The following is a 13811-nucleotide window of genomic DNA, read 5'->3' as shown; positions in this document are numbered from 1 at the left end:
CCCTCGCTCTACCTCTCTCTCACGCTCTCACTCGCTCACACACTCGCTCACACACTCGCTCACACACTCGCTCACACACTCGCTCACTCTCACTCTCACACACACTCTCACTCTCACTCTCACACACACTCTCACACACACTCTCACTCTCACTCAGTACGCTGTGGTAACTCCATTGCCTGTACCAACATTCTAAACTGGCATCTATCCCTGTGCCCATGTCCTGTACCATCGGATATAAGCAGCAAGCAAAATTCCTTCTCCCGTTTCCTCCCATTCATTTTTTTTTAAAGGAAGGAAGACAGAATATTCTACGTTCTTCCTCCTTGGTCTTTACCTGGTGATTTCTGCTACACGATTTGAGTTGGCAGGAATAGTCAAATCGCCTGCTGACACACCATGTGCCTGGAGGTAACCCTGGATTCTTCTTGAATTTATCCATCTCTGTCCTTAAATGTTCAATTTCCCATCTCCACTGCCCTCTGAGCGAGTGCGGTCAAACTCTTACAATCCTTGGTGAAACCAGTAAGCCAGTTTATCTGTGTTTGAATGAAGTTTGGGGAATGATGAGCTTCATTTACTCCTAATGCCCTGTCAGGGAGAGACTGATTTCAGAAACTGAGTTTGAAATCCCCATGATGGAATTGGTTTGTGAAAATCCAGTCTGAAACTCACATTTCACAGCTGCAAGGCTTCGGGAACAATATTCTCGATAAAAACCATTCCCTCTGTATGAGAGACACCTGGATTCCACTGCAGACAACTAGCACCACCCTGTAGTTTGTTTTTATTTTTCATTTGCAGTGTCCATCAGCTCCAGCCTTTGTAACTTTGGATATCTGGCCCTTGCCCGAGCTCCCTCACACCTTTCTATATTGGCACGTGGGTCTCTGTGTTTGAAATTTAGAGTGATCAATCCTGGCTTTAGGTTATTTCATGCACTACTGCTTCCTATTTCTATTACCCTCAGCCCCCTGTCTCCTTTGAACAATTGTTTCCTCTGGGTTCTTGCCTCTTGTGTACTGTAACATCCTGCACACTCTCTCTCTCACATTCTCTCTCGCACACCCTCTCTCGCACACCCTCTCTCGCACACCCTCTCTCGCACACCCTCTCTCGCACACCCTCTCTCGCACACCCTCTCTCGCACACCCTCTCTCGCACACCCTCTCTCGCACACCCTCTCTCGCACTCCCTCTCTCGCACTCCCTCTCTCGCACTCCCTCTCTCGCACTCCCTCTCTCGCACTCCCTCTCTCGCACTCCCTCTCTCTTGCACTCCCTCTCTCACTCTCACTCTCACTCTCACTCTCACTCTCACACTGTCTCACTCTCTCTCTCTTTCACACTGTCTCTCTCACTCGCTCTCTCACACTCTCACACTCACTCTCACTCACTCGCTCTCTCACACTCACTCACTCACTCTCACACTCACTCTCACATTCACTCTCACACATACTCTTACTCACCTCACTCATTCTCATTCTCTCACTCACTCATGTACTCTCACGCACTTGCATACCTACTGTCTGGATTGCATGTCCGAAACCCCTCACTGCTGTACCATCTTTCCACAGTATTCATTCAAGCCCAGCATTTGGACTATTTATTTGTGGTTGCTCTTTCTGAGCTATTCGGCCTTTGGCTCGATGCCTGTTTTCCTTTACGCATCTACTATGTATCAAGGGCCATTTCACATTGAATGTCCTTTATAAATACACCTTTGTTTTCATTGATAAAGCACCTGAGATCCCTCTGGCTGTGACCTGTCACATGACAGCACCACACAGCTGGGGGAGAATTGCAAGGTAATAACTTCAAATGAATCATAGCCGGCTACATGGGGGGTTGGTTTGATTGTTGTGAACTGGTGGAAGTTCTCTCACAAATACTATGGCCACATTCATCACAGTTCATTGACTCACATGCAGTCTGTTAGAAGAAAATATTATGTCCTTTTGAAAGGAAGGAGAGAAACTCTGATGGATGAAGTAAGCATGGGCATTAACCGGGCACAAGCTTTTATTTTGCTGCATGTGTGTGAAGCTGCTGAAACCTGATCTGGTCATTCTTCTCTCTGACAGGGTAACAATGATGACTTGATTCTCTCATGCTGCCTTCATTATTGTAAGGACAAGGCTAAAGACTTCATGCCGATGAACAAGGGTATGTGAGCTTTCCGATGTCTCTCGGCACGTGTCTGAGCTGGCTGCTTCAATGATGACATCTGTATGTTAATGCCAATTTCTCCCTGTACATCGAACAGTGATTGTGTTGTGTATCTATATAATCACAGAACAGTTCGACCAGGAACAAATGTGTCGCTGCTTTCTTATCCCACAAACCTAGGTTAAAGATTAAAGAGGGGAGAGGGAGAGTGCAGCAATTATCTGATATCATTCATAGCCCAGCAATTCCTGGTGTAATACTGAGGAAGTGCTGCACTATTAGAGATCCTGTCTTTCAGATTAAACCTTAAATTGAGGCTCTGCCTGTTTTGTCAGGTGCATGTGAAAGGTCACACACCATTTTTTGAAGCTGGGCCATGATGTTCTGCCCACTGCCTTGGGTCAGTGATTCCTTCACCAACACGATCCGCTCATTATCACATCATAGGCTGCAGTGTTTCCTGTATTACAGCAACGCTTCAAAAATACTTCATTGCCTATAAAATAGTTTGGGAAGTCCTGAGGTTATGAAAGGCACTATTGAAATTTCCATCTTTTCTTTTATCTGTCAAATTTGTGGTGTTGTTGAACAAAGAGAGTGTACTGGACTGTCATCAGGCTGTCAGTGAGTTAAAATTGCCCAGACTCCTATCTGGAAATGACATAGAATTGTATAGATCAATTCCTAGCTCAGTGATTTAATCTTTTTGCATACTGAGAGACAGTTAGGAGATGTTGCCTGTGTAGTAAGAGGTATTGCTGCTGAAGGTTACAATCGAAAAGATCCTGAATCACACTTCAGTATTGTGGTTGTTCCCCAGCACGCGCTCTATAGAAGCAGCTAAAACAAGGATAAGGCAAAGTGGAAATTGAGTTGTCAGAGCTGCTGCACAATTCCTTATTGATGATGAAATGAACAGTGGACTATTTTTTAATTATGTCTAATTTTGATTGCTTTTTTTGAAGTGACAAGCTATTTTGTTGCCAGAAACAGTGAGATGTTTGTTAGCTGAGGATGTGCTGAATAATGTTTGACCACTGATTAGGATGAAGGTGACTCTGTCCCCTTCCCGCCCAGTCAGCTTTGCCTTCACATCACCGAGTTCAGATTAAGAACTTGGTATTGTCAGATTTGGGAAATTGCAATGTCTCACACTATTGTTTATTTCTGTAAACTAGCATGTCATGTTAGAATCATTTCAATTACTCCAGAGTGTAATTCCGCATGTTTGATTGTTGGCTGATCTCAGTCTGAGAAAGATCAGGAATTACCATACAGGTACCAGTAGTGGATTGATAATTTGGCTAATTTTGTGTTAATTTGTGCTACTTAAGGTAACTTGGTATACAGAGGATGGCCCAAGGAAAAGCTGAACAGTTTTTTGTTCAAGATGTGGATCAGATGCATTTGTTAACATAAGGTCATAGAGTGAATGGACTTTATGTAGAATGTGGATCAGTGGTGCTGGAAGAGCACAGCAGTTCAGGCAGCATCCAAGGGGCATGGAAATCCTGACCTGCTGTGCTCTTCCAGCACCACTGACCCAGAATCGGATTTATAGCATCTGCAGTCATCGTCTTTACCACCTTTATGCAGAATGTTCAATTTTGATTTTGGAATGTTCTGGATTGTCTCAGCTGCTGTGGTGTAATTTGTCAGAGCTGTACAAATGTGAGCAGAGTTTTCAGGGTAGTTTATTGGTAATAAATTAACCTGAAGCCACCTCAATGAAATGAAGATTTTTACTGAGCATTGCAGTTAGAAGTAACACAAGAGCTTCATGATTATAATAATGTATACACAGCACGATGAGGCTGCCTCTTCATTTTTAAATGTCGTTCTTAGCATTAACCATTGATTTTCCATCTGCTCACAGTCCCTCTAGTTGGTGCACACTATCAAAGACAGTGTCAGCAAACACTGCTGTAGAAAAGTTTCTGAAATTGATGTACAGATAATTATTAGTGTCATGTCTTGTTATTGTTGCTTGAGCCATTTTTCATTGAACAGTGCAGGATTCTAACACTAAGTGAAAGAAATATCTACAAAAACCTTAACTTGATATAATTAATTAAACAACCTTGTAGCACAGCTCATTTGATTTGGTAAAGGGGCAGAACATGTTGTTTAAGGATGCATTCCTTACCGTACAGTTTGATTAGCCTGCTGGGTTTTGAAACATATTTCCAGGGCAGCATTGACGCTGTACTGGCTACATTTACTGTTTGTTTTAGCCTTACCAGATAGGCTGCAGTTTGGAGGAAGATAGGAAGCTGATCCTGAGACTCCTTTTCTTTTCCTCCAGATGAGCCCATTCGCCTGCGCCGTGATGTTGTGTTGCTGACAGATGACCGGAATATGAGGGTAAAGGCTTTGACTCACAATGTTCCTGTTAGAGCCATCCCTGTCTTTCTGAAGTGGGCCAAGGTGGGATGAAGAAATGGAGCCAGGAAAATCTCTCATCCTCTGGATTCCAGTGAAAATCGTCGAGAGCTCCAGAGCTCGACCATGGCAACCCACCCCTCCATTAAAAAGCGAACATTAAGAGATGACGAGAATCAATATGCAGTAGAAGATTGTGATTGGTTATCAAGAAAAAAATAGTAAGCTGAAGAGGCAGGTCTTGAGATGAGACTTTTGATGGGTCTTTTTAGGAGCAAGTTGGTCACAGAGGGTTAACAGAGTAATACGAGAGGTGAACATCCAGCTGCAGGTTGGTGAGAGGAAGCCTCCTTAACCAATGGAAGGAAAGGACTCCTTCCCTGCGGGGAGGGATCTTTGATTAATACGTGGATTGTTTTGTGACAGAGATGGAATAATCCACTCTGCTTTGCTCAGCACATGTCTGTGAACCTCCTCCCACCCTGAACCTGCCTCACATCAAAGGCAGAGAGGAGAGAGGGGCTTTGATTTGATTCGCTGCTGATTCTGCGATGTCATTTATTTGGCAAGAGGAATTTCACACAGAGAGAGAAGAGTTAAAATAATTTACAGTAAAATGAACCTGACATGGCCTTGAAAAAAAGACTCTGTAAGGTTAGCCTAAACTCAAGGCAACTTTGAAAGGGTGGTGTTGAGGGTCACAGTCACGTTATTGCAGATACAGCTGGCTTTTAATTGGCCTTGTATAAAAGGATTCCTGGCACCAGCCTATCGTCAGGCTGATAATATGTTCTTAGTCCACTGGGTCATTGCATGATGGAGATTGTAGAGTTTCCAGGTGAAAATGGAGTGATGTTTTATTGAAGTGAGGTTTACTATCTCCCTACGTAGTAGACTATAATCTGGTGAGTCAGACACATGGCAATGAGTGTGTTACAGCAGCAGCTCCAGTGTGAGTTGGTAGCATACAGCTGCCCTTTCACAAGCTGCTCAATGCCCAAGACCTTTGGCATTTGGGGGAAGTTGGAGATAATTCTACGTTGCAAAATACCAGTTCAAGGAGAGCCAGAGCGGGGTTCAGTTACACTGCAGGCCAACGATCGAGATATCTGGTGCCTCCTAATCCCTGGTCCCTGCCAAGCTATCACGTAGCTGGGACAGCTCCTCAGCTTTGTGAATTTAAAACATGCAGGGCTTAGTAATATTTCAACTGGGAAAGTTCGTACCCGGTTCTGTGGTTTCTGTCCCTTTTATGAAGCAAATGCAATTTCAAAATTGGTTGATTTTAGACTTGTTTTCATTGTTTTTTTTTAAAATAGACTTAGCTGTTTAGATTTGGTTTTGGGTGGCCAGGTATCTGGATTTGGTTTTATTTACTGTTGAGTGGACTCTATAAAATAGTGGAAGCTTTTGGTTTTAGTGCAGTGGGAGTTTAATTTAGCAGGCATGTCTGTATGTGTGTATAAAATACTTTAGCATGTTATGTAGATCTGAGTATCTCGCTGGTTAGTTTAGTAGCAAATAGCCTTTGTCCAGTGCTGCCACCAACTGAGGGCAACTCTCTTCCTTGTAATGTCGAAGCATACTAATGTAGAAGAGAGTTGCAGTGACTAGCAATTCCTGTAACTATCAGCCCAATAAAAGAGAGGTGAAAAGACATGTCTGTAACCTTTTAATTGCTATTTGGTGTTTTTATAGAAACAGGTTTCACTGTGAAAATTTTTTGGTTGCTCATTTACAAAAATACAATTATAGGAACATTATCCCACCGAAGCACTTTATACAGACTGATTGGAAATATAAACAGTACAAATACATGCAATAAATACATTCATTTTAATGCAAAAAAGAATTATAAAAATACTGTTTTCTTGTATTGCAACATTATGTGAATTGTATTTTGGCTTTTTAAAATTTGTTTCTAAAAAAGACGATTTGGGTGGGAGTCTCTGACTGACTTTGGTTGCATTGAATTTCCAGCAGAGTGTCTCAGGGACGCAGTTGATGACACTGTGCATACATTTCCCCCACCCACTTCAATAGGACCATACAAAATAGGCTACCTTTACAAATCCCTGCAAAAAACATGAAGGTAACATTACTGGCAAGTTGCATCTCATGCTAAAATACTGAACGTAAAAAGTGGTGACCAAATTCTCCAAATTTATCTGGTTTAGTTTGAGGAACTGTCTTCTTACCCGTTCCACCGTTTATCTCTGCAAACTTCCAGGCAGTTTGTCAAGTACAATCTCACTTTATAAATTTTCTCCTGTTCCGTATAACGCATCAGCAAAATTTGTTTTCAATTCACCAAGCCGTGTCTGATTTCCAACTTAGTTTCTGTCTTTAAAGTGAGAGATCTGTCCATTTAAATCTCACTAGGACTGAATCCGAATTGGAGACTGCATCATTCAACTGAAACAAGCTGATGAAGTGAGTAACTCCTGTTAGCTCACTTCTGATTGTCTCAGTTACAGGTTTCAGAGTTTGAACGGTGTTCCATTTGCTGATTATGTTTGGAATGAAATATGTACAGAGCCTCAAGGTGGGTGAGGGGGTACTTTGGCAGTGGGCTCCTGGCGGAGTAGGTGATGGTTGGAGTGGGATGCCAAGGCCAAACTGGCTGCTGGTGGCTGGGGAAGTGGCTCGGATTAATGCAATGTGCTGGGAAAGAGCGAGTGAAAGTGGCGGGATAAGGGTTAGGAGACAGACGTCAACATCACAAACAATTAGAATAGAATAACTGATGAACGCAGTTGAAATAAACTACCCCTCGTTAGCTGAGAGTTCAGTGGTTTTGGTTTAAACTGCTTTGGACAGGAAGCTGTTAAAGGAGACCAGAGTGTCAGCTCTCGGTTTTTCATTGCTTCAAACCTTGAAAGGGATCTCAGGATGTCCCTCTGCTAGTGGTTGCTCCCCGTTTCTGGATGAGTTTCACAGTGAGTGAGATATAATCCCCTTACGACCCCCCCCCCCAGCCCCCCAAGTCCTCCTGCTTCCAAACCCCTCACAGTAACTGTCCCCCTCCTGGGGAAGTATCTAACTGGGGTGGGAAGAGTAGAGAAGGGTGGGGGGGGGGGGGGGGAGTAGTTTGTGAAAATGGCTTGGGGAGAGAGGAGCCTGGAGCCTCCTGGGAATGGGATTCAATGACCCCAGACTCCAGGCTGGAAAGAATGAGAAAGAGAGCACATAGTGGCCATTCCTGGCGGAGTGTGCCCACACTCTCCAGTCTGAGTCAACTTATTACCCCCTCCTTGTTCCCAAATCAATGGGTGGGTCCTGAGCCAGGGCCTGGGGGTAGGAGGAGTGCAGGATCTTGCAGCGAGGCTGGTGGTGGGAGGTCAGGCACTTTGTCCTGGTGACTGGCACCCACTTTGAGAGGGTAGAGAGTGTCACCCAGCTCAAGCCTGGCCTTGCAGTCTCCCGTGTGCATCTTCATGTGGCTGATGAGGTTCCTCTGTTGGGCAAACTTGCCCCCACAGATCTGACACTCGTACGGTTTCTCCCCAGAGTGGATCCTCATGTGCTCGGTGAGGCGGTACTGACGGGTGAAGCGCATGCCACACGCCTCGCAGGCAAATGGCTTGAGGCCCAGATGGCTCCGCATATGGCGGGTCATGGTACCCCTCTGGGTGAATTTCTTGCCACAGATGCTGCAGGGATAGGGTCGGGTCAGCCAGTGCGTCTTCTCGTGCTGCCGGAGGGTGGCTGGGTCTTTGTAGCACTTCTCACAGCTTGAGCAGCGGTAAGGCCGGATGAGGTCCCCCAGGCCTGGGCTGGTTTTGCCCACGAAGGGATTGTTCTGTTCGGCCAGCTCTCTGTGCAGCAGCTCCTCCTCGGTGTGGCTCTCCACGTGGGCGTTGAGCTGCTCCGAGCTGGGGAATCCTTTCCCACAGGGGATACACACATACAGGTTATCACCCAGGTTCTCGGGCTCGAAGCTCAGGTGCCCACACTGGAACCTCTGCAGAGGCCCAGGCCCCAGGCCGAGGCTATATGGCTCCTCGCTGCTGGTGTCCTCGCAGCTGCTTTTCTCATCCTCGGCCTCATCGCCGGCTGCTGACCGATACCTGGGTCCCCCCGGGCTGGGGCTGGGCCCAGGCCCTGACCCCGACCCTGTCCCTGAGCCTGGCCTGGGCCTCACCTCTTCTGTAAACTGACTGGGTGGCTCCTGCTTCAGCCACTGGCACAGGGCCTGCTCGGAGGCCTCAGGCCTGCTCCGGCTGTCAGTGCCCGGGGCCTGGCCTCCCCTGAAGCAGCTGCTGCTGCCGTCTGGGGACATCACCCCGTCCCCATCCCCATGCCCGGGCTGTAGAGCTGGGCCCACGAGGCCGTTACTGAGGAGCGGGCCGGCTGAGGGGCTGCTGTGCCCGGCCTCGTGCTCCCGCTCATCCCGGGGTTCCCTGCTGCTCCCCAGGGGGCTCCGCTTGGAAAGGTCGAGGCCCAGCAGCTGGGGGGAGCCGTGCTCGGCCAGGCCCAAGTCGGCAGCAGCAGCAGGAAGGCGGGAGCCCTGGGCCGGAGGGGGTGCATACAGCTCCCCAGCCTGAGTGTTGATGCCGTGGGCCGGCGGAGTGTCGAGCAGCCTGGATCCCACAGAGTAACAGGACTGGATCACCGGCGTGCTGCTCCTCAGGCCTCGGGCCAGCTTACCGTAGGAGGAGAGGCCGATGCCCAGGCCCAGGCCCAGGCCCAGGCCCGTCCTCATGTGAATGTAGCTGCCGTTCCGCTTCAGCTTCTTCTTACAGAGAGCCACCAGGTCCGGCAGCTGCAGGTAACTGGCTGCTGCCAGGATCGCCCCCAGGTTCTGCTCATTACACAGGTCCGCCTCAGCAAGGGCCCCGGTGTAAATATAATCCAGAACGGTCCGGAACAGAGCCGGGCTCACCATCTCCGGGTCCAAGTTCACCAGGTTATCATGAACCACCAGGGACTTGAGGTAGACGCTGCTGGCTGCCAGAATGTTCTTGTGGGCCCGGAACAGGGCGTTCTGTACCACAATGATCACATCGCAGAGGAAACCCTTGGTGCGTTGTCTGTTCAACTGCAGCAGCAGCTGCTTGGCGTGGTTCGGCATCTCCATCGGTTCCAGCATGGGCATCATATCCCCACCTTCAACACAAACACACACACACCTTCACTGAGAGGGCAGGAGGGAACTGGGTACAACAGAACCCCACCAACATCACCCTGAACCCCACCATGACCCCACCCCCACCATCACCCCCACCCTCCAACATCACCCAAAACCCCGCCAACTTCATCCCACCCTCTCAACATCACCCCAGCCTCTTCCTCACCCCCACACAAACACGCTCAATTACGAACTGACTTTCCCCAAAGCTGGTCAGGTACAACAGACCATCACCCCCACCCCCTCATCTCCACGTCCTCACCCCCACCCCATCACAAACACAGACACACAGAGTAACCGGCTGTACAGAGAGACACTAATCCCACCCCCAATAATCCTCCTTAACATCACCCCAACTGTGTCTCTGTCTCTCTCTCTCTCTCACACACACACACACACAGACACACACAAACAGAGCGGCTGAGCAAGGACACCCCGACATCCCAACTCCAAAATCCCCACCCCCTCAGAACAAAACCCAGCAGCCAGCCCCTCAGCTTCCTCCCCCCAACCCTTCACACCAACACCCACCCCTCCAAAGCCCCCCGCCCCATCGCAATCACCTCTCACCAATCCCCCCCCCACCCCCAGGGGGAAGTGTGCGGGAGGGGGAGGGGGGTGCGGCGTTGGGGACTCGGTCAAGTCCCGGCTCCTCTGACAGTGCAGCTCTCCCGCTGGATGCGGGAACGATCCCAGACACAGGGAGAGGGAGCCCCGCTCCCCGCTCCCGGTGTTTGACTGGGCTGAGCCCGCGGGTGGGGGATGGAGGGGGGGTGGAGGGTGGTTGGGATTGGGGGGTTTGCCCTCCCAGCCCCCCCCCCCCCCCGGCCATTCAGCCCGGTTTGCTGGGGTCTGACAGCAGGTTACCTCGGTGAGAGCGGCTGGTGCTCGGAGCTGCAGCCAGTGGTGATTAATAACAGGCGATTGACCAGTGAATGTGCGGGTGCCACCCCCTTTATAGATGTGACCCCCCCTCCCCACCCCACCCCACACCCCACCCCCCCCCCCCACACCCACATCACAACCCCCTGTGGGCACTTCCAAATATTACATCACTTTCTGCTGCTATTTTTATTTCACGGGACCCTCTGGACAGACACACAGACATTAACCCTTCACCCCCCCCAAAAAAAATATATTAAACCCCCTCCCCCTGTCTGTGCCACAATCAATAATCCGGATTAATGTCCCGGCTCACCCACCCCCTCTCTCTATCTCCTGGGAGGGGGGGTCACTGTCCCATCCCAGGATAATATTCCCATCAGCGGATCCTGCTGAAAGGTGGGGAGGGGGTGGGGGCTGAGGGGGTGGGGGCTGAGGGGGTGGGGAGGGGGTATACCCCCCCCTCCGGGAGTCGCGTTCACAATCCGAGCCGGTTTCAAGGGGAATCCCATCACCCGGGTCTCGGTGTAAAACAGCAACTTCACACCCCCCCCCCCACACACACACACACCCCCCCACACACACATATACACAGATACATATACACACACTCTCACCGTTACACTCTGCCCCCTCTCCCTCTGTCCCTCTCCCTCTGTCCCTCTCCCTCTGTCCCCCCCTCTCCCTCTGTCCCCCCCTCCCTCTGTCCCTCTCCCTCTGTCCCCCCCTCTCCCTCTGTCCCCCCTCTCCCTCTGTCCCCCCCTCCCTCTGTCCCTCTCCCTCTGTCCCCTCTCCCCCTCTCCCTCTGTCCCCCCTCCCTCTCCCTCTGTCCCCCCCTCTCCCTCTGTCCCCCCTCCCTCTGTCCCTCTCCCTCTGTCCCTCTCCCTCTGTCCCCCCCTCTCCCTCTGTCCCCCCCTCCCTCTGTCCCCCCCTCCCTCTGTCCCTCTCCCTCTGTCCCCCCCTCTCCCTCTGTCCCCCCCTCCCTCTGTCCCTCTCCCTCTGTCCCCTCTCCCCCTCTCCCTCTGTCCCCCCTCCCTCTCCCTCTGTCCCTCTCCCTCTGTCCCCCCCTCTCCCTCTGTCCCCCCTCCCTCTGTCCCTCTCCCTCTGTCCCTCTCCCTCTCCCCCCTCCCTCCCCCCCTCTCCCTCCCCCCCTCTCCCTCTGTCCCCCCTCCCTCTGTCCCCCCTCCCTCTCCCTCTGTCCCTCTCCCTCTGTCCCCCCCTCCCTCTCCCTCTGTCCCTCTCCCTCTGTCCCCCCCCTCTCCCTCTGTCCCTCTCCCCCTGTCCCTCTCTCCCCCTGTCCCTCTCCCCCTCTCTCCCTCTGTCGACACTCGGCCCTTCTCTCGACAATGTCCCGCGGGCTGACAGCTCCCCCACAGCGGGGGGAGGGACAGGACACATCCCGGGACACAGAGGGACCCTGTCCCTGTCTGTGTCAGTGTGTGTGTGACCCTCTGTGTCCCGGGATGTGTCCTGTCCCTCCCCCCGCTGTGGGGGAGCTGTCAGCCCGCGGGACCTGGCCCGTGTCCGGGGGGAGCGCGGGGCCGGGGCCGGGGGCCGGGCTCTGTCCGGGGCCGGGGCCGCTGGACGCTGCAGGTACCTGGGGGCAGCGAGTGGCTCCGCTCGGGGCTGGAGAACCGCGGGATGATCATCGCAGGAACCGAGCGGCGGCTCACACTCACCCCCCACCCCCCAGCCCACAGTGAGGAGGGAGGGACCGGGGGGGGGGGGGGGTGTCCGGGGGCAGGGGGTGGGGACGGGGAGTGTCCGGGGGGTGGGGAGTCCTGGGGGGGGCTGGGGGGAGAGTCCGGGGGACTGAAGGGTCATCGCATCAACCATGACCTTTTACAGAACAGCGAGCAGCCTAGAGGGGCCGAGTGGCACATTCCTGTTCACTGTGAGAGGAGGGGGGAGGGGGTAAAGACCGGGGGGGGGGGGGGGGGGTTGCCGCTGGGGCCGGGGGTCGCTCTCTCTTACCCGGGTATCATTGTCCGAGCGGCTCGGTCCCGGTCCCGGGGTCCGGCCCCAGTTGCTGCGGCGGCGGCTCCGCTCTGAGCCCGGGCCCGGGAGGGGATCGACAGACACCAAACCCTGTCCACTACCGCCGCCCAGTGTCAGCACCGGCAACAGCAACACAGGCGCTCCGGACACTGGCCACGGGCTCCGGACACTGGCCACGGGCTCCGGACACTGAGCATGGGCTCCGGACACTGAGCATGGGCTCCGGACACTGGGCACGGCGCTCCGGACACTGAGCATGGGCTTCGGACACTGGCCACGGCGCTCCGGACACTGGCCACGGCGCTCCAGTCAGTGGGACGGGCCTGGACTCTGAGTATCCGGCTCCGGCCACTGTGCTCTGAGTTGCAGCATTGCTGCAATTTCTGGGATTCCGGCCGCTCTGCTACTGTTTGTGGAATCGCTTTTGGATATTTCATAAAGATACTTTATTCACAATAAAAAACTTTGTACATCTCGCTGCAAACACGGATGGCTTCTGTACAGTAACAGATGGAGGAAACAAACACGCAACGGAGTTAGACTCGAACCAAAGGGATCAACTCCATCTATTACAAATAACAACACTAATATTGACAGATGTTTGAGGCACTGGGATTTGAACACACCCCCAAGTCCCTTCAGTGGGAAGATCTCAGATGGTGGTCTTGCCCCACTGTACCTTGACAGCAGCTGCCCCAAGCTTCAGCGCGTCCCTCAGCACATAGTCCTGACCTTGGAATGTGCCAGTCTGCAACACTGGGTCAGGGTCAACTCTTTCAGCTGGAAGACCAACAATGTCCAGGCAGGCCAAAGAATGTCTTTCAATGAGTTGATGGTCCTCCTGGTGCAGCTGGTGTCTGTCTTGGTGTGTGTCCCAGGGAAAAAAATGTACAGCACAGAGTCCCACGTCACAGAGCTGCTCCAGTCGAACCTCACCAAAAACCATTGCATCTTCCTCCAGAACTCCTTTGCAATGGCACATTCCAGAAGGAGATGTGTGACAGTCTCTACCCCTCACAGCCATTCCATGGGTAGCATAAGTGGCACAGACTGACTGGGCATATATGAAGGAACTCACAGGCAGACCCCTTCTCACCAGATGCTTGTGAGACAGTTCTGGTGATGAATCATTCTGCCAAGTGACTTTGACAATCCAATGGGGGGGGACCCTCTTCTTTTCCTACAGGGTCTCAAGGCCACTACATGCTGACCACTTCCTGATGAACTAGTGGTCAGTTGTTTTTCTTTGC

General features: G+C 51.7%; 2 protein-coding genes across 6 annotated transcripts in view; one reads left to right on the top strand and one right to left on the bottom strand.

Annotated features, from left to right (window-relative positions):
* smg6 (SMG6 nonsense mediated mRNA decay factor) overlaps positions 1-6261 on the top strand; it is a 412281-nt gene extending 406020 nt beyond the window's left edge. Inside the window, exons 18-19 of one of the 2 annotated variants that reach the window (XM_060848421.1) lie at positions 2084-2165; positions 4474-6261. In XM_060848421.1, coding sequence (XP_060704404.1) covers positions 2084-2165; positions 4474-4604 — 213 coding nt within the window. In that variant the 3' untranslated portion in view covers positions 4605-6261. The remainder of the gene's footprint in view (positions 1-2083; positions 2166-4473) is intronic. The other variant, XM_060848422.1, reaches the window with a different exon arrangement.
* hic1 (hypermethylated in cancer 1) lies at positions 6220-12634 on the bottom strand. 4 transcript variants are annotated; one of them, XM_060848424.1, is made up of 2 exons: positions 12538-12634; positions 6220-9659 (listed from the first exon to the last, which is right to left on the bottom strand). In XM_060848424.1, the coding sequence occupies exon 2, from the start codon at positions 9649-9651 to the stop codon at positions 7816-7818; it is 1836 nt and encodes a 611-aa protein (XP_060704407.1). In that variant the 5' UTR covers positions 9652-9659; positions 12538-12634; the 3' UTR covers positions 6220-7815. The 4 variants fall into 4 exon arrangements, with proteins under 4 accessions (XP_060704407.1, XP_060704406.1, XP_060704408.1 ...); XM_060848423.1 differs by lacking the exon at positions 12538-12634 and adding an exon at positions 12161-12241; XM_060848425.1 differs by lacking the exon at positions 12538-12634 and adding an exon at positions 10549-10619.
* Positions 12635-13811: the final 1177 nt, after the last annotated feature.

Source organism: Hemiscyllium ocellatum, chromosome 31 (assembly GCF_020745735.1).
Source record: "Hemiscyllium ocellatum isolate sHemOce1 chromosome 31, sHemOce1.pat.X.cur, whole genome shotgun sequence".
In the NCBI taxonomy this organism is placed as follows: Eukaryota; Metazoa; Chordata; class Chondrichthyes; order Orectolobiformes; family Hemiscylliidae; genus Hemiscyllium; species Hemiscyllium ocellatum.
Note: the sequence above shows the minus strand (reverse complement) of the source record. Positions and strands in the feature narration are given on the sequence as shown.